This window comes from Pseudopipra pipra, chromosome 2, assembly GCF_036250125.1.
Source record: "Pseudopipra pipra isolate bDixPip1 chromosome 2, bDixPip1.hap1, whole genome shotgun sequence".
NCBI lineage: Eukaryota > Metazoa > Chordata > Aves > Passeriformes > Pipridae > Pseudopipra > Pseudopipra pipra.
The window spans coordinates 37,922,834-37,944,612 of NC_087550.1; the positions used below are offsets into that span (position 1 = coordinate 37,922,834).

The 21,779-nt window shown below is 38.7% G+C and overlaps 1 protein-coding gene across 3 annotated transcripts in view; it reads right to left on the reverse strand.

Moving 5' to 3' along the window:
• Nucleotides 1-3,027: 3,027 nt before the first annotated feature.
• Nucleotides 3,028-21,779, reverse strand: part of SLC36A4 (solute carrier family 36 member 4) — a 92,379-nt gene continuing 73,627 nt past the window's right edge. For 2 of the 3 annotated variants that reach the window (XM_064645049.1, XM_064645048.1), the window contains exon 11: nt 3,028-5,994. In XM_064645049.1, coding sequence (XP_064501119.1) covers nt 5,687-5,994 — 308 coding nt within the window. In that variant the 3' untranslated portion in view covers nt 3,028-5,686. The remainder of the gene's footprint in view (nt 5,995-21,779) is intronic. The other variant, XM_064645050.1, reaches the window with a different exon arrangement.

Consider the following 21,779-nt stretch of genomic DNA (forward strand, 5'->3'; position numbering starts at 1 on the left):
GTAGTCTGAGGCTGCAAAAAAATAGGTGGGACAGATGGTGAGTCCAGAAATAGCTCATAAAGGCCTCAGGGAAGAGCTGAGGCCACTGCTTATTGGTATGGGATTTTCTCAACAGCAGATCAGGTCTTGTTAGCTACGATCTTCCTGGATTTTCCCCATGTACTTGGACCTCATCCAAGGTTTTCCAGCTTCCAGCCTGCGTCTTCATCTGAGCTTTTTCAGCTGCATTTCTACTGAGACATGGCCCATACTGGTCCTGCTCTTCTCCTACCACCCCAGCCCAAATGGTGGGTTTTCCAGGAAAGAGCCATGGCCCACCCTGACCAGGTCTTTGACCTGGGTGACTAGAGAATCAGACCCCGGAGCACCTACAGATATTTGAGATACAGCCTGAGTGCCCCAAAAACCAACCTTTGTGGCTCACCAGAGGGAGCACAATGAAGGAAGCCTTTCCTTGAGCTGTCTGTGTTGCAGTCACAAGCGCATGGCTATTTTATGAAGATTTTATCAAGGGTGCATCTGAGAGGCTTCTTGCGTGGAGTCCTCATCTGAAGAGCTCCATGCTTTCTAAGCCAAATTTTTCTCCTATTGTCTCAGGTTATTTCAGGGCAAAATGTCTATGCCCACGGCATGGGGTTTGGACTGGATGATCTTTAAACTTTTCTTCCAACCAAAATCACTATACGGTTTTATGATTCTATGAAGAAGAAAAAACTTGGCAGAAAGAAGGATCCTGGAAGCTGGGAAGATCCTGGAGATGGGAGAAATGCATGGACACAAACCCTGGAGATGCCCAGGTACCTAAGCCAGTAATGTCCATAACTAGGAACTGCAGCACCCACCAACAAAACTTAGTACTTTGCTTTCCTGCTGGGAGTTCAGAACCTGCTGAACATAGGACTGGGGTGTGTGCGTGGTAGTGAGAGAAATTAACTGAATAGGGTAAAAGCTTCTTATCATATTGGCAAATAAACCCCCGTACCCAGATCCACTATGAGTTGTCGCTACAACCATTAAGCTTGTGAGCAGCAGGTCCATGGTCTCATGGTTGGTTGGGGTCTATCAAGCCAATAGGGACCTCACCAGGGATTTACTGTGCCTGTAACCACTATGCCTATGTTCAGAAAGAACCAGGTCCACAGGCGGGCTGGGGACTACTGTGCCACTGTTGGATGTGATCCTTGTGGCACCGTTCTTAGTGTGGTCTTTGGCACCACTGTAACAGAAAGGGTACAGAGGGCTCAGGAAGCCTTCCAAAGAATTTTTCTGCTTCCCACCTACAGCAACAAACACAACAGCAATTGAATATACTTCGTTTCATTTCTTAGATAACTCCACTAAACGCGGGCACATTCGCTTATTAGCATCACTGCCGAGTCCTTAAACTCCCCGAGTCTCATCTTTTAAATCAACTGTGCCACCTGGGTCCAACAAAACAAGCAGAAATTTGAGATACTGGAATAAATTTAATTCAGATATGCATTTAAGATATACAGGTGTTTTGAATGAACAAGGCAGAGCATAAACAAACAGCCCACAGCATGATGATGAGCAGCATGACTAAAACTGAGAGCCAGTAAGCTTTGCATCCTGAGCCAGAAAAGATCACTGGATGCAAGGCATTGCAATGACTTGAAAGAAAACACCTTCAGAAGAGAATGGGTAATTTTAATAAACATATGTATGAAATGTATTTATTTTTTATATATAAAAAATAGGATCCTTTCAACCAAGCTCACATGAGTTCAGCAATTATAACAAAAATATAGAACTTTAAATGTCAGAGAATTCACTACAATGTAGCAAAGTAAAGAATCCCCAAGTGACAGGTAGGGTGAAGCACTAGTTCGGGAAGACAGAAAATTATCCGTGGACTTGTCAGACTCAGGAGAGAGAGTATTTAGATGCAGTAACCCTGCAGAGGCAGCATATGCACCATGGGTTCTAACAGAAACTTGAGACAACGAGACAATGGAGAGGGGAAAGCAAGGAGATGAATCTGATCCAACTATCCAACTATGCAAAAATTTGGAATAGTCTGATTAAAGTTTTGGAGATTAGAGTAAAGTAAATTAGTACCTGTGCTGTAAAAACTAACACATGTTCAGGAAAACTGACACACTACATACTCTGTGTGGTGGTTTGAGCCACCACAGAAATCTAAAATCCAATTTCCAGGCTTCCCCCACCCCTTCCCACAATTTATCTCAACACCAAACAGAAACTTTCAGGCCAGAGGCTTCTACAGGGGAAAGGGGAAGTATATATACATTTAGTTTACACAAATAAATACTATACAAGCTAAAAGTAACTATATATTATTATACACCTCTATCAGCCCCTTTAAGCCTCTCCCTTTAACTTTAGTCCAGGAAAAGCCCTTAGGCTGATAGGTAACGCAGTCTTTCTCTTGTGGGACTGTTCGGGGAACCAGAACACTCCCTCCACCAACCTCCAGCTGTTTGCTGAAGTCCTTTCTTCGTCACGAAGTCCAAGAAGATAGCTCCGAGTCCATCCTCCTTGGTTCCGTGCCATCTCTGCTGTGTCATTCTCACTCTCACACCTCGGTTCGTAGGTTGCTGTAGTGTAGTCAGCTTATCAAACATCCTCCAAGTCAGTTTTCGGCTGCCCCTGGTCGAACCTCTGTAGGGCACTCACTGAGCCTCTCTCTGGCCCGTCTCCAATTTCGCCTGGGGTTTTTTCCTTCCCCTGGCACCGAGCTGCTTTCCTTATCAGCCTGTCTCTTTTGGCTCGGCTTCAAAATACTAAGCCTTGCATCCACTCCCACTTAACAGTGAGAGGGAAAAAGCCCCCGCTCAGCTTTTGCTACAGGTGTTTGGTCCAGTTACGAACTGTCCCGAGCTCTGCAGTCTGGCTGGAAAGGGGGGGGTGGGGGAAGAGGGCCTGGCCTCCTCGCAAGGAGCTTGCATCTCTCTCCCTCTTGCCATTCCTTGGATAATTTCAAAGGCAAATTCTGCATTAGGACACCTACTTCTTCTAGTGACACAGTACTGGTGACAGGCAGGATAACAGTGAGTTTGCATGGTAATTTGTAGTCTTTATTGATATAGAAGATTTAAGTTTTACAGAACATTAGGCAAACCCACCCTCTTACTTGCCCAGTACTTGAGAATGAACAGTTACAGACAAGAAAATGATCCAGTTACTTGTAGTGCAGCTAATTATTAAATTACATTAAAACTGTAATAACAATATGATATTGTAAAATATAAGTTCAAGTACAGTATATAAATACAATAGCTTTCTGTTCCTTGTCAGGAACATAAGCCAACCACATACATTTTTCAGTTTAATTTAGCTTGTGCTGAAGTACATTTCCATCTTAAATATATATTAATGTAAACCATATCTATGAAATCTCTCAGTTTCACTCCCTGCCTCTTAACTTGCAGCTATTACTACAGTACTATAAAAGCTGAATCAACATTCCTATTCAGAAGAGGTGTTTCTGTCAGAATTTCCTATCTTTTAAATCTTTGGCAATGCTTCACAGGACACTCTCATTAGTCAGACTTAGTTTTTTACAATGTGACATTTTAATCTTATCCAAACTAAGATACTCTGATCCCTGATTCTTTCTATTTGAAAGAGCAGGCCATGCAAATGCATTGTATGAGTGTTAAAATAACAAAAATCCTACACTGTAGGAGAAAATTGACATTGTGCAAAACATCTTAATAAACATTTTCAAGATTCAAATGATACAACATTGTTAGACGTGGCAACACTGGCCCACTGCATAAACACACTACTTCATACCTGGTCAGTCAGTGGCAACACACTTGTCTGAAAATCTGCGCCCTGACAGGTTGCACTGCTGTCAGACACGGCAGTAAGATGTGTATGGCTTTGTATTTGGGCCAGGTTATCCAAAGTCTGATGGCTAAGTTTAGACCCCTCAAACCTATCAAGCTTCTAAACAAGTTACAGCCTTTCAAAAAGATATGGTACCTTCACTGGGCACCAAGGCCACCTCTTTAAGTTGCAGGTACCCAGGTCAGCAAATCTTCATTGATAGTACCATGGCAGTGTTCACTGGCACCCGCCAAATTAACCACCCAACTCTGAACTGCTCAAGTCTTTCTGCACCCTGGTAGAAGCACTTTCTCAGAGCTGCTCACTACAACACAATTGATGCAGAACAAACAGTGTGAATGGATTTGAAAGTCCTTTATTCTCCAAACACACAAGGAGAAAGATGAAAAACTCGCAGGAAAAATAACTTGTGTTTAAATCCTCTCAGTCTACTAAAAATGTTCCATGTACAAGTATTTAATGTCAAGTAAAATATGCTGCACAGAAATATATTCTTATTGGTGTGTAGTGTATAGTTTCGGTAAACAACAGATTCATTATGAAACAGATGGAAATACTTAGATTCCAAGTCTTTTAAAACAGCTTAAAGACTAAACACCCTTTAAGATGAAAAGCTGAAATTACCTTTTGTGTCTGCTAACTACCTGTATTTGCTGCTCTGTGGCACTTTCACAAGAAAGCACCTGCAGAGACTCCTCCTTTTAAAGTGCCTGCCAAGTATTTTACTTTGTCCATGCTAAAATGAAAATTAGAGCATTACTCAAAACTATTGCTTGAACAAATACATGCAGTTTAAACTACATGCTATAACGAATCCCTATCAGAAATGCCCTCATCAACACGGAGATGAAAGTGCTCATTACAGTCACCAGATGGTAGATGACAAGGGAAATATTCTGAAAAGAAAATATAAATATAGATATATTTAGTAGTATATTACTCTAGCACTGTAATGCCAAATGGTAGACTACCAAATGGTAGATTTCTGAGGAATATACTGAAGGCAAGCAAAATATTACATATATTTCTATCTTAATTTGTATGACTACACTGGAGAGGTTTTGGCATACCATATTTCTTGGAGGAATGTTATAATTAAAAATAAGTTTCTTCAGAACGGGAATGAGTATGATAAATAGTTCTATTATTGTACAAAATACAGGGGGTTTTAGAAAACAAGACCAAAAATAGAGCTTCAACCTTTGGAGGGAAAGTCATCTATGAAGTGTGAGACAGAAAGTCAAATATGAACTCTGAAAATCCGGATTGCACCTGGGGACTCAGCACACAGGCTTGCTAACAAAACCCATTTCTGCCCATTTACCAACTTATCAACTTGTTCTTTTTTTCTTCTAAAATAGACAAAAGAAGCAAAAATATATAAAGGGCATGTTAGATACTATTTAAGGCAGAACATAAGAATCCAAAGCCAATTATTATATGTTCCAACAGAAATAAAGATATGCAGTCTACAGACTTCTAGCAATAGGTAACAAAAAATACAATATTTTATACATTTGTATAGTTGAAATCAAGGATAAAGAAATGGTGTAAAAATGGGTCAGGATAACAGTTACCAAAAAATGTACAAAAATAAACTGTTTATCATCTGTGATGTTGAATGTTTTTGCATCATGAAACTAATATTGCTCTGATAAACAACATCCTGTAACATTTCATTCAGAGTCCAGAAGGGATATATAATTATTTTCTAAAAAAATAACGTATTTTCACATGTATACCCTACATCTCTAACAAACTACCTCTCTACACAGTACCAGTAGTTGAAAGCAGGTCCTGAGTCAAGAATTTCTTGTTAAGGAACAAAATAGTTCACAGCTCCTCGTTATTACTTTAAACCAACCACCAAGTTTGTAGCATTTAAATCTGCAGGGAAGCTCTCTGTTGCGTTAGCCAGAACTGCGGATGCGGGATAAACGATTTCTTCAACCGTCACATACGTCCCTGTTAAAAATCCAACAAATCCAATAACAGCTATAAAAACATCCTTAAATACCGTCCATAAACTTAAGTTTTCCTTGTAGAAAGTGAGGATTTCAACCAGAGGTGGCAGAATCAGTCCCAGAGTGCTGCTGCTGACGGCTCCAACGAAAGAAATCACCAGGTCTAGGCGAGGGATCAGAACTGCTACAGCACCTAAAACATAAGAGAAACACTGGCTTTAGATTCAACATCCTCATGAAAAACAAAACTGCAAAATATACATAGTCTAGTGGTTCAGGCTTTTTACAAAGCTCTATCATTCACTGTTTTTCCAGCTCCAAGTGGTATGCACGATATAGATTAATGCCTGTATTTGTCAGTAAGCCTCATCCTGATGCTCATCTGAGATACTCGGTTTCAATTCTGAATTTCTGCATGAGCTGGCAGAGCTTCAAGTTAAAGTGTTCTTGTACTTACAGGGCAAATAGATTTGGCCTGCAAATCACAGAGAAATGAGCAATATGAAATTGTATGGGCATGTTTCCCTTTTTTGGTTGTTGATTGGTTTTTAAGATGAAAGAATAAAAGTTGAGGAAGATGAAGGGAAAGGGCTGTTGCAGGCTGCCCAGGAGACATTGGGCAAAAAAATACTACCATCAACTAATAGATATAACTAAAAATCTAAAAGTGACATAAAATTATTCAAAATTAACAAAACCTGCTTGTGACTTGGCAGTCACAGTCATTTAAGTCACTTTACCCTACAACCTTGCCTCTTGAAAAATCTTGGTTTATATAATTGCATTTAATTTGTAAAATGTTGCTGTAATAGTTGCCCAGTTAAATAAATGAGAACTTCACTCTGCCAAGAGGAGTCTGAACACAAGGCCAACACAGCCTTTTAAGCATGATCATTCTCACTTACTGAACCTACCACATTTATAGAAACAGAATCCATCATGTTGGACCAGAAACTTCTGGTTTTAACCCCTTTGGCTGGCAAGCCTGGGCAAGTACCCTAGTATTAACTCAGATACAGCAGTTGTCTGTCATGTAATGTTTTCAGTCCTGTATCAGCTTTCAAAGGCCTCTATATGACCCCTGTATGTGGTGGAAATGTCATTTTTCCCTCCCATGAATATATATAGCTTTGTAGCTATCAGACATCAGTGTAAACATCCACAGCACTGGCCTGCTTGCCACTTTCTGTCACTTCTTATCAGAAGAAGCAATCAGGAAGAAAGGGAATGGGAAAAACAGGTGTAAAAGCCACTAGCACATAAAAAATACAACATAATATGTTTTGGTTCTTCCATACCTCTTCTCTTAACTCTTAAGCCATAATAAAAGCATGTTTGGCTTTAGAAAAACTTCACCAATCAAATACAATGTAGACAGTGTTTATGGTAATAAACAAATCACAGAATCATAGAATCACAGAATATGCTGAGTTGGAAGGGACCCATAAAGACCACTGAGTCCAACTCTTAACCCTGCACAGGACCATCCCCAAGAGTCACACCACGTGCCTGAGAGTCTCATGCAAATGCTTCTTGAATTGTCTCAGGTTTGGTACTCTGGAGAGCCTGTTCCAGTGCTCAGCCACCCTCTGAGTAAAGAACCTTTTTCTAATACCCAACCTAATCCTCTCCTGACACAACTTCAGGCCATTCCCTCGGGTTTTGTCACTGGTCACCACAGAGAAGAGATCAGTGCCTGCCCCTCCTCTTCCCTTCACAAGGAAGTTGTAGACTGCAATGAGGTCTCCCCTCAGTCTCCTCTTCTCCAGGCTAAGCAGACCAAGTGACCTCAGCCGCTCCTCATACAGCTTCCCCTCAAGGCCATTCACCATCTTTGTTGCCCTTCTTTGGACACTGTAATAGCTTATGGAACAAGGAGGGAGGAAATCCCCACATAACATGTGATGATCAAAAACACAAGGTGTGAATCAGCTTTATAATCAATAAAACCATGCTTTCTACTTGCAGAGCATCTTTGCTGTGGGCTGAATGCCACCAGCTGCCTAAAATTCTGACATAACCTTGATTATGAAAGGCAAACATACTCAACTGATGTTTGTGTTGACCTTCTCCATTGAGAATATCTAACCTGGGGAAACTGCATTGGCAAATACACTCAAAATTCACTTACAGAACACAACAGGTATCCACTGCTACCAGCTAATTGTTTGTTACACATTTTAATAAAACTTGTAACTACAGAGATCTCACATAAAAAGGAGGTAAGACTGAAGGTACAAGCCTGCAGAGGGATAAAGGATTCTCCAGCCCATCCTATTTGAAAGGAACATAGATGGCACAGATCTGCCAAGAAAAACCAATTAACTTGTTTCTACTCGTCATGACTATAGCTTAGTAACACTTTGTGATTCTACAGAGACATGAGAGACACCACTTGGCCACAGGAAGCTTGGGCAGAGACAAAGGTGGAAACCTTAGAAACACCCTGACACTCAAAAATAGGCAAGACAATGTTTCTTTATCTCACTGCTAGGATGGACCTACTCCAAGCCAACCAATTTCTTCCATTACTTGATATGACATTTAGAGACTGGAAATGTCACATGTTTATGCGTTATCCAGCACAGAGCTTAATGAAATAAGTCACAAAGTACCCACCTCTCTAACTTTTGCAGCCATAACTCTGTTAAAGCCATAAAAGTAAATGCCATGAAATCCTAAACCACATAGGATGAGCACCCAGACCAGACTGGCAACATGATACTTACACAATCAAACACGGTCCAAAAGTAACTGAAAAGTGTAGTCGAAGTATATTTACAATGTCTCATAAAACTCTCAGCTAATTACTATGTTATTAATATGAACAATGTGTTGTTCAGAAGTAAAAGAGAGGGCTGCACATTTATTATCTTGCCAATTCAATAGATGTAGTGGGTGTATTCATTTAATACAGATTTTCAACTTCTGTAATAGGCCTTTCAGTTCCACATGTGTCCAGAGTTTAAAAGGCACTCATTAATTTATAGTTCATAGTTTTGATTGAAACACTCTGCTTTATTAAAATAATGAGAGTATGTTTCATATTTTTTAATTGGAAAAAAAACCCAACTCTAGTTTATAGTTGCTTTAGGTTACAGAAGAACAAAATCCTGTGTGTTGGTTTGAATCTCATCAAGCACTTGTCTGACTCATACGAATTTGTATGGATCTGGATATTGCTGTGGGAGGAAGTTTGGAAATTTGCTTCAAGGTTTTAATTAGTGTCTTATTTATTCTCTATCAATTGAAAAGAAATACAACTCATGTACTCAAGAGTCAAGAAAGGGGTCCATTTTCCAGAAGAAGTAAACAAGGGCCATTCCTACATGTATGGAGTCTGATTTTCCCAGCCATGTGTAGGTTTTAAAAATACAATGCTAAGAAGAAATTCTGAATTTGTACCAATATCTGCAAATTTGCTAATGATACACTCAATCCCTTCATCCAGATCATCGATAAAGATATTAAACAGAACTGGGCCTAGCACTGATTCCTGGGGGTCACCACTAGTGACCGGTTGCCAACTGGATGCAGCCCCGTTCACCACCACTCTCTGGGCCCGGCCCTCCAGCCAGTTCCTGACCCAGCACAGAGGGCCTCTGTCCAAGCTGTGGGTTGCCAGCTTTTTCAGGAGAATGCTATGGGAGACGGTGTCAAAGGCTTTGCTGAAGTCCAGGCAGACACATCCACAGCCTTCCCCTCATCCACCAGGTGGGTCACCTGATCATAAAAGGAGTTTAGGTTGGTCAGACAGGACCTGCCCTTCCTAAACCCGTGCTGGCTGGGTCTGATCCCTTGTCCATCCTGCAGGTGCTATGTGATTGAACTTAGGATGATCTGCTCCATAACTTTGCCAGGCACTGAGGTCAGGCTGACAGGTCTGTGGTTTCCCAGGTCCTTCTTGCAGCCCTTTTTGTGGATCAGCATGACATTCGCCAACTTCCAATCATCTGGGACCTCCCCAGTGAGCCAGGACTGTTGGTAAATGATAAATTAATATGACACCTTTTTTTTGATCAACATTTAAATTGTCCTTAGGCTTGAATAAGAGCATGAGGGCCATATGAACAAAGCAACCAGCAGAAATAACAAGAGATAGCATCCCATTGCTTCTACCTTAAACTCTGCAGTCTAATCTCAAAAACTACTACTAATGAATTCTCCAGCCTCTCTCAGCTATGTAGTCACTTATTTGTGTCAGCTGAGGCTTTTTGGTGGGAGGAATACTGTAGTAAAACTATTCTATTTTCTGATGGGACATAACACCCCAGTGGAAAGATGCCCTTAATTTTATTCAGTTTATTTTGTAGTGTGGCTTCTTTTACAACTTTTTCTCCTTGTTACAAAATCAGCAGACTACTTGCTGGGAGGTTAATTCCAATGAGACTGCTGGTGGCAAAAAAAAGTTTTGCCATCTCCACCCAACTTAAGTGCATTATAGCTGCAGATGAAGTCAAATATGTGATTACCATATTCCAATACTTCCTCCAGTAATCAAATACTGAGCTACTTTATTTCTATCAGAAGGTAATGCATATACCATGCTAAATCCTTGAGCAAGATTGGTACAGTTGTAATTAGGATCTATGGATCTAAGTAAAGATTGAATAACATTTTAGTCCTGTCCGTACACAGTCCAAAACCAAAGCATATTATGACTTCATCAGGAAACTTTAATCACACAGGTCACTCAGAAAGCCGTTTTTCCATGTTTCTAGTAGGACTTAATTTATTAATAAGCATCTTTAGGAAACCAGAAAGCAATTTTGAAATTTAAAAGGCTAATAATAACAATAATTTCCACTATATTTTCCTTTTGGTCAGTAATAAAGCTGTTTAATATCTCTTTACTAAAATCATTAAAAGAAATGACTTCTCAGATAGTACCAGATTTTAGATTTTACCTAGTATTTAAACATAATTCTGACAAAAAACAGGTCAGTGGTATTTAAACATTGCACCTAAAGAAAAGAAGTGTGTTTCCAGATCAGTAGTACAGCCCAAGCAAATTATCCTAACAGCAGATTTCATAAATCGGCATAGTCAAAAAGACTGAGGGCTTTTAAAGTACCAAAAATATTGAATATTACTAGGGGGCAGTAACTTCACACAGCTGAAAAGCAAATTGTCTCAAGTGACATACAACCAATTCTCTTCAAAGGCAGTGACAGTGCTGAAGAGGTTCCTGTTCTGCAGGAAGACAGCACACCCCACTTTCCATTTGTACTACTTTTCCAGGACCAAACCAGAAGACTACAGCACTGATGTATTAAAGACGGATGTCTGACATACATACAACTTCCCAAAAACACAAAACAAAATTGTATTTTTAGCAGACAGATGCCTATGGTATGACAAAGAAAGGGTCCCTTCCAGGAGTTAAAATTGCCTAAATTAAACATTTGGCAAAGAATTCTTCTTGGAGGTAAAATGGCAAGTAAAAATATCAGCCTGAAACCTCCTTCCTAATCATCCCAGGCTGTGCTCTGTGTCCATCTTTCTTTACAGCAGCAGTGCTCAGCCAGTCAATCTGGTATCCTCTTCTTCCCTTTCCCCTACTGCAGTGTTTCCTGGATCCCCTTCCCTAATACAGCACCTTTGTATTTTCTTCCAACTCCCTCCTCCTTTTCTGCAACATTCTCCTCCACACTGCCCAAGTGTTTTTCCTTTACCTTCTAAGAGAACAGAAAAACATTTCTCTGCTACAGACTACCCCAGAAGGCTTAGCCAGTTTGACTGCAAGGAGTTTACATGTGCAGGCCGGACAACTAGAAGGTCAAGATACCTACATCTTCTCAAGTAGTTGTTTGACCAGGGAATCCACGTTGTCTTTTCTGCACATGTGTATTTCCATGCTCTGTCTATGAGTTGTAACTTCCACCTTGGTTTGTAGGCAGGCAAAGCAGTGGGTGCTGCCCCTCAAACATCAGTTGGACATTGCTGATTTATTTAGAGAACCACAATAAATCATTTATCTCTCCTTTATAAAACAGTAACCTACCATATTGCAATTAAAACTATTTACATTTTAAAAATAAATGACAAAATCTAAGAAAATTTAGTATTTCAATAAAATATGTATTTAAATTACTAATAAAAAAAAAATGCCTTCCCTGAGAGTTCCTGGAAACCAAACTGTGTTTTGATATATATGTACTAATCTGCAGATAAACTAATGCAAATAATAACTTAAGAGCATTTGTGAATAATTTACATATTGAAAGACCCAGTTTAAAAAAAAGATTTTAGATAAAGATCCTAGTATTATATAATTATGAGTTAGAAATTTTTTTCCTGGCTAGAAATGCTATTTAGTATAGAGTTTGAGGTGGTGTTTGAGCTGTTCCTTGAAATATCAGAATACTATAAGATACACACAGAAGATAATTTCTTTAAAAACTTCTTCAACAGAAGTAATTTTCCTAACCCAATTTCCTAAAAAAATATGTTTTTAAATACCAGAACTAAACAGAAGAAGGAACAAAGCAGCAGATAGACTGCAGTTATACTATGATGTGACAAACACTACTTGCACATTAGCAAGGTAGAGATATAGTTTGCACACAGGATAACCACATGTATCATATAGTTTGGCTTGGCCTTTGGAATGAAAAACTCTTTCCTCACTATCTTCCTGCAACACAGATTATGAGAGACAGAGACAGAAAGTACTTCACATCACCTGCCCTCATATTACAACTCAATGTTTATGATTGCTTTGTCCTGTGTTAGTAGAAAAGACCAGACTCATACAGGAGAAGATGGTTTCAATATCCTTACCCTTCACAAAGAGAGATGACCCAGGATGCTGCCTTGATACACAGCAGAGCCCTGTTCAGGGAACGGGTAGATCCACTCCTTCCCCCCTCCACACCACTTTCTCAGACACATAAATAAATTCAGTTTTTACAGCACTTTGCAGAGATTTCAAAGCTGTTTATAAAAGGGTTTATATTATTTTTATTCCTTATGTAGAAAAACACATAAAGAATTACAGCAGACCAGTGATTTAACAGCAGCATTAAGTCTAGCCTCCCTACCAGGTTACCTAAAATACCTACAAGCCAGGGTGAAGGACTGGCACATATGACTGGCACAAGACAACCATTACAGGACAGCATTCCCCCCATGGTCTACTAATAAAATTGCTTCCTTCTAGCTGTCTGTGCTTTATACAACTCCAAAATTTAGGCAGTGTGATTCGTTCAGATTTCAGCTTCCAAGACCTGCACCCATTTTAAGCAGAACCCAGTGTCACAACAATCCTATGCAGCAGAAGCTGCATGAGCAGGTACAGCTTTACAGGGACAGGGATGGAATAGCAGTGACACAGCTATGAGGCAATTCTTCCCCTACTCACCTCCTCAGGACCACTCAAAGTGACTTCTCTCTCCAAGTCAAATGTCCAAGTGGCACTTAATCAACTGCTTGACCTCCTCATCCTGTTCTGTCTGCCCCCATCAGATCTCCAGAATTAGTGTATTTTTACTAAGCAAACCAGGCAGTGAGAGGCTAAGGAAACTCCTCATGCTGCACTTTGTCCCAAGCTGCAACACCAAGTGATCTTCATAAAACCAGCAAGCAGAAGTGCCTGGCACAGCACACACTGGATTAGGTGAAAATGTATTTGACCATTTAATTAACTATAGTCCATAGGGACACAAGTGGCATTTGGTTAGACTGTTAGATCTGAAGCACTTTATTTATTCATTTGTCTCTGCAGTAAATTTATTTGAGCTTTGCTGCTGGTAGTTTATCATACAAATCTTTCTAGGCATACTTCAGAGAAATAATGCAAACAGCTGTTACATGCAGCTAGATTCTACAAACGAATGTAAAGCATGCAGCAAAATTCATTAATACTGTGCTCTAAATGGATGATCCTAGATCATTTCCGTACTGAGACTTCCCACTGTCAGTCACTCCCCTTCTGATTCTAAGGACTCACCAGAAATGAGTCCTCCATTGAACTTTTTTCCTCTTTGGCTCAGTCTCTCAAAATAATATTTGACTCTGAGACAGCTGAAAGGTTTTCAACAGTGCAAGAAAAAATTAATGTTTGCTTATCCAAGGACAAGACTGTTTTTTCTACAGGGAACAGAAGAAAATAGTTAAGAGGAGTGGTTAAGCCTTGAAGAGCCAGTCGTGATGCTTCCAATGATGCTGAAAAGTCATATTTTTCTCTACTCACTGTCACCACTCCACATTTCTCAATCTTTCTCTTGGATATACTGTGTATATCAAGATATGCCACAGGAAAGTAGCCAGGGATCCATGGCTGCTATTTTTTGTCTCATAACAAAAACAATAATAAGTTAAAATAACTTTATATTTAAAAAGTTTGTATTGCCATTAACCTTGAAAATAAAATTTTCATTATATACCTTTTGATTACTACATAAAGTGAGCAAGAAATAATGTCATGAAGATGAAACTGAACATACGTAGCTTTAATCTTAAGCTAATATGCTTTGCTCCATAAATACATATATATGAAGCAGAAAAAATGCCAAAGACACCTTTAGGAATAGTAACTATTACTTCTCTTTACTCTTTGGGTTTCTTTCCTATTTCATAATAAAATTTTATATTTCTTTAATAAAGATGATTAAAGAAACAGCTGATTAATATGACAAAAATATCTATGTTATTGTGGAATTCTATTTCTTAAATAGCAGATTAAGTTAGCTCTCCCTCCTCTCCCCAAGTATTAAAAAAACCTACAGAACAAGCAGATTCTGTTCTGTAACTTTAATAAAACTTCTGAGTCTCTAACCTGTGTTTTTGGAGAGGAGGTTATATGTGCTATAGCTTCCATCAGCAGGAACACATTACTTTGCAAATGGAATTTGCAAACCAGAAGACATATCAGACCAGCTTGCCTAAGGAGGGAACTCATGACAGAGTTCTATCCTAAAAAAAAAAAAACAGTACAGAGGAGGTGAAGCAAGGACATGCTATAAAAGAGAAATTGGAAACATCACGTGGACATGTCTGGATGGTCTCAGGAAAGGCAAAATTCTACTAAACAGAGACATTCAAGGGATGCCAAGGGCAATAAGAAAAGCTTTTACAACCACTTTGGTAACAAAAGACTGAAGATGGAAATGTGAGCCTGCTGCTGAATGGGGTGTGGGATTTAGTGACAGTACACACAGGAAAAGCTGAGGTATTCAGTGCTGCCTTTGCTTCAGGCAGTCTCCTGGCCCCCAGTATCAGTGAAAGAGCTCAACAGGAAGAATTACCATCAGGGGATGAAGATTGCATCAGGGTGTATTTGAGAGAACTCAAACCACAAAGGTATACAGGACATGAAGGGTTGCATTCAAAAGTGTTAAAGAGAACTGGCCAATGTCCTAACACCACTCTGTACTGTCTTTGAAAAGTCATGGAATTTGAGGGAGATCCCTGGTAACTGGGGAAATTAAATGCCATCAAGAAAAGCCAAAAGATTAATACAGGGAAATAAAGGCAAGTCAGACTTTCTTTGGTCCCTGGAAAAATAATGGAGCAAGTCATCTTGGAGCATGTTTCTGGGCACATGAAGGAGAAAAGGGTGTCTGGGAACAAAAAAGTAATGGATTTACGTAGGATAAATCATGTCTGATCCTCCTGATAGCCTTCTCTGATACAATGTCTGGATTTATGGACGAGGGGAGAGCAGTAGATGCCATTTACCTCAACTTTAGAAAGGTCTTTGACACTGTCTGCCATAATACTCTTGTATCTGGATGGAGGGAAAACAGATTGGTAAGAAACCTCACTGGACAAAAGAATAGTGGTTAACAGGTCATGTTCTACCTGGAGGCTAGTAAAAATCCTACAGCTGGCAGGCAAAGTAAAAGCTTCCTGTAACTGATAAAAAAATGAAACAATCACATGAATTATGTTCTTTAAGCCTAGAAAATGATAATGCACTCACTACAATACTAGTGTCTCACAAAAATGTCCCTGTAGCATGAAGTACCAGTGCTGAAAGTGTGCCTGATATCACATTTAAGTAAACATTAATTCAAACAATTAATTTTTAATCCTCATTCAAAGATGGATTATACTTGATATTTTAAGTGATACTTCACTGTATTTTGATTTCTTATGTAAAATGGCTTAAAAATTTTTATTGATAACATCAGATGAGACATGATATTATTTAAAAAATAGCTGTCCTAACTATCTTACAAACCAAAAACTTTAGTCCCCTGAGAAATTTTAGTCATTTTCAAATGGGAAGCCACACTCTGATTTCACGCAATGCTAAAAGTTTTCCACAAAAAGCAAATGCTTGGATTCTCAAGTTGGTTTTAAGTACCTGAATTGGCCTGCTCCTTTTGCAGTGTGAAAATGCAGAGGTTTTGGGTATGATCAGTAGCTATTGCACATGGCATATACTATATTATTACTGACACAGTAATAAATACCTTGTGAATTTGCTGCAACAGATCAAAAGTTAATTAAAAAATGCCAGCCTTAAAAAGATAACAATCACTAACAATCATGCTGCAGTGGGATGATCAATGCATTTCCAAAATAGTACTTTGCAACAGCTGGTGTCACAGGCACAGGTTAGTTAAAGCCTGCTGAGTTGATTGATGATATAGAAACAAGCTGCCAAGTGCCTTGGCTTCCTGGAGAGAATCATGTGCAGTAGCTAGTTGAGGTTCAGCTCCCTGCATTGGCAGGCTTAGGCAGATTAAGTACTGAATTATGGCCTGCAGTCCAAATCCATCAAAAAATGCAGTCATCTGCAGATGTTTCTAGTCTTAATTTGTTGGTATTTCACCTCACAAAATGAAGTTCAAAGAGAGCAGCTAGCTTCATCACACAGGCAAACTCGCCTGCAGCTCGGCACAGTAGAATTCAGGCACAGCCTGTGTCTGCAGCATCACCCCCTCCCTGCATCCAGTCAGCTGTGCTCACTGCAGGCTGGGGCTTCCTGCACAGGTCACTCTGCCAGGTGTCTGGGAACACGCACCACACACTGTGCATGCCCAAGGGAACAGGTCACCCTCCCTGGCATTCTTTCTTAGCATTTTATGACCCAAGTAAATCAATACCCAATATGTGATTGCATATCAGAAGCCTGTACTGCCATAGACTGTCCTTTACCTGTAATTTTCAAAGGGCTCACCACCATCTTTTCCACTTCATGGGAGAGGGGAAATAATGACCTAGTGCTCACAGCAGTTTCATGGGAATGGGGGAACTCAGGTTGGATGCACTCCTCGAGGAACTGAGATTTAAATCCCACTTTGAGTGTCCCAAACACTGGGTTTCCACCTACAAAATTACCTTTCAATTATTTTTTTCTAAATAAGAACTGAGCTTGTGTTGTCTTGTGTTGATCAGAAGCCTTTTTCTGGCTATCCTCAAATGCTTTGCATTCTGTTTTAGGGATGGTTTTCTTCCCATACCAAACTCTACCTTTGGTAATGCTATTAAGTGGACAGTGAAATGATTATGTGTAAATATAATTTATAAAACAGTAGGAACTCCCAGAGGATGAAAGGCAATACTAAATATCAAGCGCAAGATACTACTGTATTACAATGTCATTTTTTAACTAGCAGGCATTACAACCACTACCTCAGCTAATAAAACCAACCAAAAAATCTTCAGAGTATGTAATACTACCTCCATACTTTGATAAAAATACTTGTTTAATTAAAATTAACTGGAATATTCTTGTGGAAATTATTATGTATATTTGCTGTCTATGGTCTTCGTATTACTAAAAAAAATAAGCTGGAATTAGTTGTAAACTAACTAAAAATAATTAGTTGTAAACTAGCAGGAAAAAAAAAGGGAATTTCAGTATGTTTGAAATTCATCAAACCCCTAACTTTTTACTGTCCAGAAAATTGCTGCAATGACTTCATCATTAGCTCTGGATTCCACTGTTATTTATAACATAATATTAAAATCTGGAGTACTTTTGTTAAATCTAATTAACCTTGAGGGGTAAGTATGGGAATGATCTTATACTGTTTTTTGTTCCCAAAACATTGATCTGGATGTTGGAGAATTGCTTTACTCTCAACCTAAACTGAGGGAGCAGTTTATTCCTTGCCAAAAGCTTTGTAGATATTGATTTAAGGATGTGATTATAACCACGGAATTAGACTATTGATCTACCCATTGTCAGTATAAGAATCAATTTAGAAAACGAGTGAAACACAAAATTGCCACAAGTTTTTTCAATTAGAAGAGATAATACTGCTCATAAATCATATGAGCAAGAATTTCACTAGTTTCCCTCTGGAGAAAAAGTCATGAAAGAAACAAGAAAAAGGAACAATGAAAATACTCACAGGAAAACATTATCATCAAACTGTATCAGAATGGACTAAGAGGATTTCCACAAAACTAAAAGGACAAAAAGCTATAGTAGGTGTGGATTTAAGTAAAAGGGGCTTATGGTAAGATAGATCAGTATTGACTGTTTGTTTTGGGAGATAAACAAGAACTGATGGTTGAATCAATCTTGCATGCAAACATCATGTCAGAGAAAATCATATTTTATAGGTTAGGCATGGCTGCACACCACAGAGAACTGTGAAGGACTGTTAATATGGTCAGAAAACACAACAGGTCAAAATTTTGCTCGCAGTGACACAAGCAAATATCCCCACCTCGGTGGCAATGCTCTGTATTTGTTTGAATGAAAGTTTAGTGTTTACCCCATGGACAGAATTATTCCATATGTTTACTGGATAATTATATTTACTTAGCAAAATAATTTTTTGCTTGTTTTTTAGAATGTGGTTTGTGTAATTTTCAAACATTATATAATATTGATCATAGTTGATTATAAAAATAATAACTGAATGAAAAATGAAAAGGTACAGGAAAAAAATCTGTACTAAATAGCACCAGATGTGGACAGATTAGGCATAGGGCTATGAGCTCATCCCCAAAAAGACCTTGAAAATCTATTACAAGTGAAATGAAGAACAGTTTTTGTACTAAGGAATATTCAGATTTTATCCCTCTCTTTTGTTATCACAAGGTATCTCATACGCTCTCAAGATAAGTGATTCTTTTTCGGATGAGAGAAATCAATCAAGAATATAGTCCTTCAATGAGGAGAAAGAGTACATGACAAGTTCTTATTCATCCCTTCCTCTTACAGCACAAATTTAGCACATATATCCACACAAGCACATTATACCACCATTCATAAGCCTCTATCTCTTCAGAGTGAGTTGCAATATGTCACTAGAACAGGGAAAGGAAAATCGCATCAAAAAAAAGAAAATAAAGCAGAAATGCAAAAAATGTAACATCATGAGGATTGAATTCATCTAAATATGCTATATGGATTTTTTCTTAATTTTGCTCTAAAATTTTAAAGCTGTATACCTTTATTATGACAAGTGATCTTTAAAGTCCTGGCTCTGCAACAGGTTGGTGAAGTCATTATAAACAAGTCACAGAGGACTTAATTCCATCTGTACCTCAAGACTTAGAGTTAACTTTGCTGCCCATTACACACAGAAGGGCAGAGGAAACAAAATAAAATTGGGATGAAAAAATTCCTAATTTTGACCAACGGCAGTTCAGAAGGCACACCAAGCTACTACCACCCAGCAACTGCCCTCCAATCCTTTAAAAACAAGGCAGATGTTTGAAGGCCTTTGTGGGGTTCAGCTTATCAAGCCACAAATCATGAATAATGCTCAGGTATGATTAATATTTTAGCTTTTATGCTTATTTGAAGCACCAGCAAAGAAAATGCCTGGAGTGACTAATTCCAGCTATGAAGTAATTTTTTAAAAGACAGCTGAAAGGAAAGCAATGTTTCAACCCTTATCAAAAAGATAAAAAAACAATAGGGTGCTGGTATATAAACCAGCAGAAAAATTATACTTTGATGGTCCTGAGTATTTTCTTTATTGCTAATTGCTTTCAATATACAGTGAAAAAGCTCTCAAGTATTTTCAAGGAATGCTTTCACTACTTTGCAATTTTCAAAAGGCTTACTTGAAACCTGCTTATCATGTCTAGCATCTTGAAAGAAGAATTCTGTACATTTTGCTCTCTGCACAGCAATCTATCTATGCTTGAGGAAAAATATATTTCCTCATCAGTAAATTAGGAAATCATTTTGAAAATAAGCTGCAACCCAACTTCAGCAGCAGTGTCCTGCTGGGGCTCATTTCAAGAGACTTCCAATCAATTTCTGATTTTTTTTTTTACACAGTATACATTAAATTGCTATTCGAATTTTAAATGCTCTCTCATGCTAACCTAAAAATACAGACGGGTAAGAACAGTTTTCACTCATTTTTACATGAGCTCACACAAAACCGCAGTCAATCAGAGATGCTGACTACACTTGTCCCACCTCCCCTGGGAAAGCAGATTGCTCTTTAACAAGTAGTGCTGCTACAGAAATGCAATCACTGACTTCCTGTCACTCTTAAGTTTGGTTAAAATCCTACCTAAATGCCCCTTGTCATTTGAGTGATATCCAGAATGCCACACACAGAGCACACAGAAGTATGTGTCAGTTGTCCAGTGAACTCTCTACATGGATGGAATCCACAGCAGGGAATTCACTGGACCAGTCTGCCTCTGCTAGAGCCACAGTGCAGTATTTTGGTGGTCTACTTATAGGTAGAAAAAATAATTACCACTAGAAAGTAAAAACAAAATGCCAACAATTTGTAAACATAAAATGCACCCAGAGATGTTTAGCTTAATTATTTCCTTCTCGCTCAGTAGTCAAATCTTTCCATGTGCTGCATTTGTGGCTAAGACACTAAAACATCTGCACATCATTGCTTGAAACACTTTCCTAATCAGTTAGCTTTACTAGTTAGACCATTTTCTTCTCCCAGCTTATTGTGAGGACAGCATACCCAAAGAGAAATTAAATACCATAGACCACAGCTGGGATATGGTACTCTTTCAATCTTGTTTCCTTGTTTGAGTTAGAAAGCAATACTTCAAAGGAGAAATGGCTTCTGCCTGTAAGTTGCAAAGATTGGTAAAAATCTGACTGGTAACAACATCTCTTAGCATTTTGCTCCACATTTTACATACCTCCCTGAAGGGAAAGAAACACTTTCAATTTATTTGACAATAATTTTCAGTTTCCTTTCCCCACAGAATTATTTTGCTCCCCAGTCATATTCACTCCCTTGCTCAGGAGCATGCTTGATAAGTCTTTTTTATAGCATGCATTTGAACACAACTTGGAATTGTATCTAAATGAATTTCAAAAGTATTTTAAGATCATAAGTCTCCCACTAAGTACTTGATAGACTTCACTGTCAATTAGTCAGAGGAATTTCACTGAGCAAATATTGCTTAGCTTGTTTTGCTCAATGTTTTTGTATCTATTTTTCCCCAAAGCTGAACATCTCTCCTTTACTGAGCTAGTTCCTCAGAACTTCCAGCTAATTAGCCTGCATATCTCTACTGGCAACATAATGTCCTGTCTTCAAAGAGAAAAATAAATCAAGGGATTCACTGACTATCTCACCCTTTGTTTAAGCCACAGCCACTTGAACAAACACCCACATCACCTCAGGCTTCAGTGGATGCCACTGAAGATACGGATACAACTTTGTAAGAAAGGGAAAACAATTTGTGCTAAATACCAATGAAATGAGGGAGAAGTATGAAAATTGGGCTTGCCTTTCCTTACGAATGTTCTAAGAAATGAAGCTCAATTCAGCAACACAATGACGGGACAGAGCAAAGATTGCAAGATACAACAACCCGCAGCAGAGTTCTTATGCCTAAAATTCCCAGGACTTTATCGAGTAAACTCTTCAGACTTCATTTTCTGCTATTGAGAGAAATATAAAGAAATAAATACAAACATCAGAAACGTATGTTTTCTTCTATGAGATAGCTCACAGAAGTAGGCTTATTTATTTAGCACTCTAAACCAGAGAAGTCATCCCCTGGGTAACGGACCCATTTGTTCTTTTGCTGTGAAGTGGCTTCCACAAAGAGACAGGCACA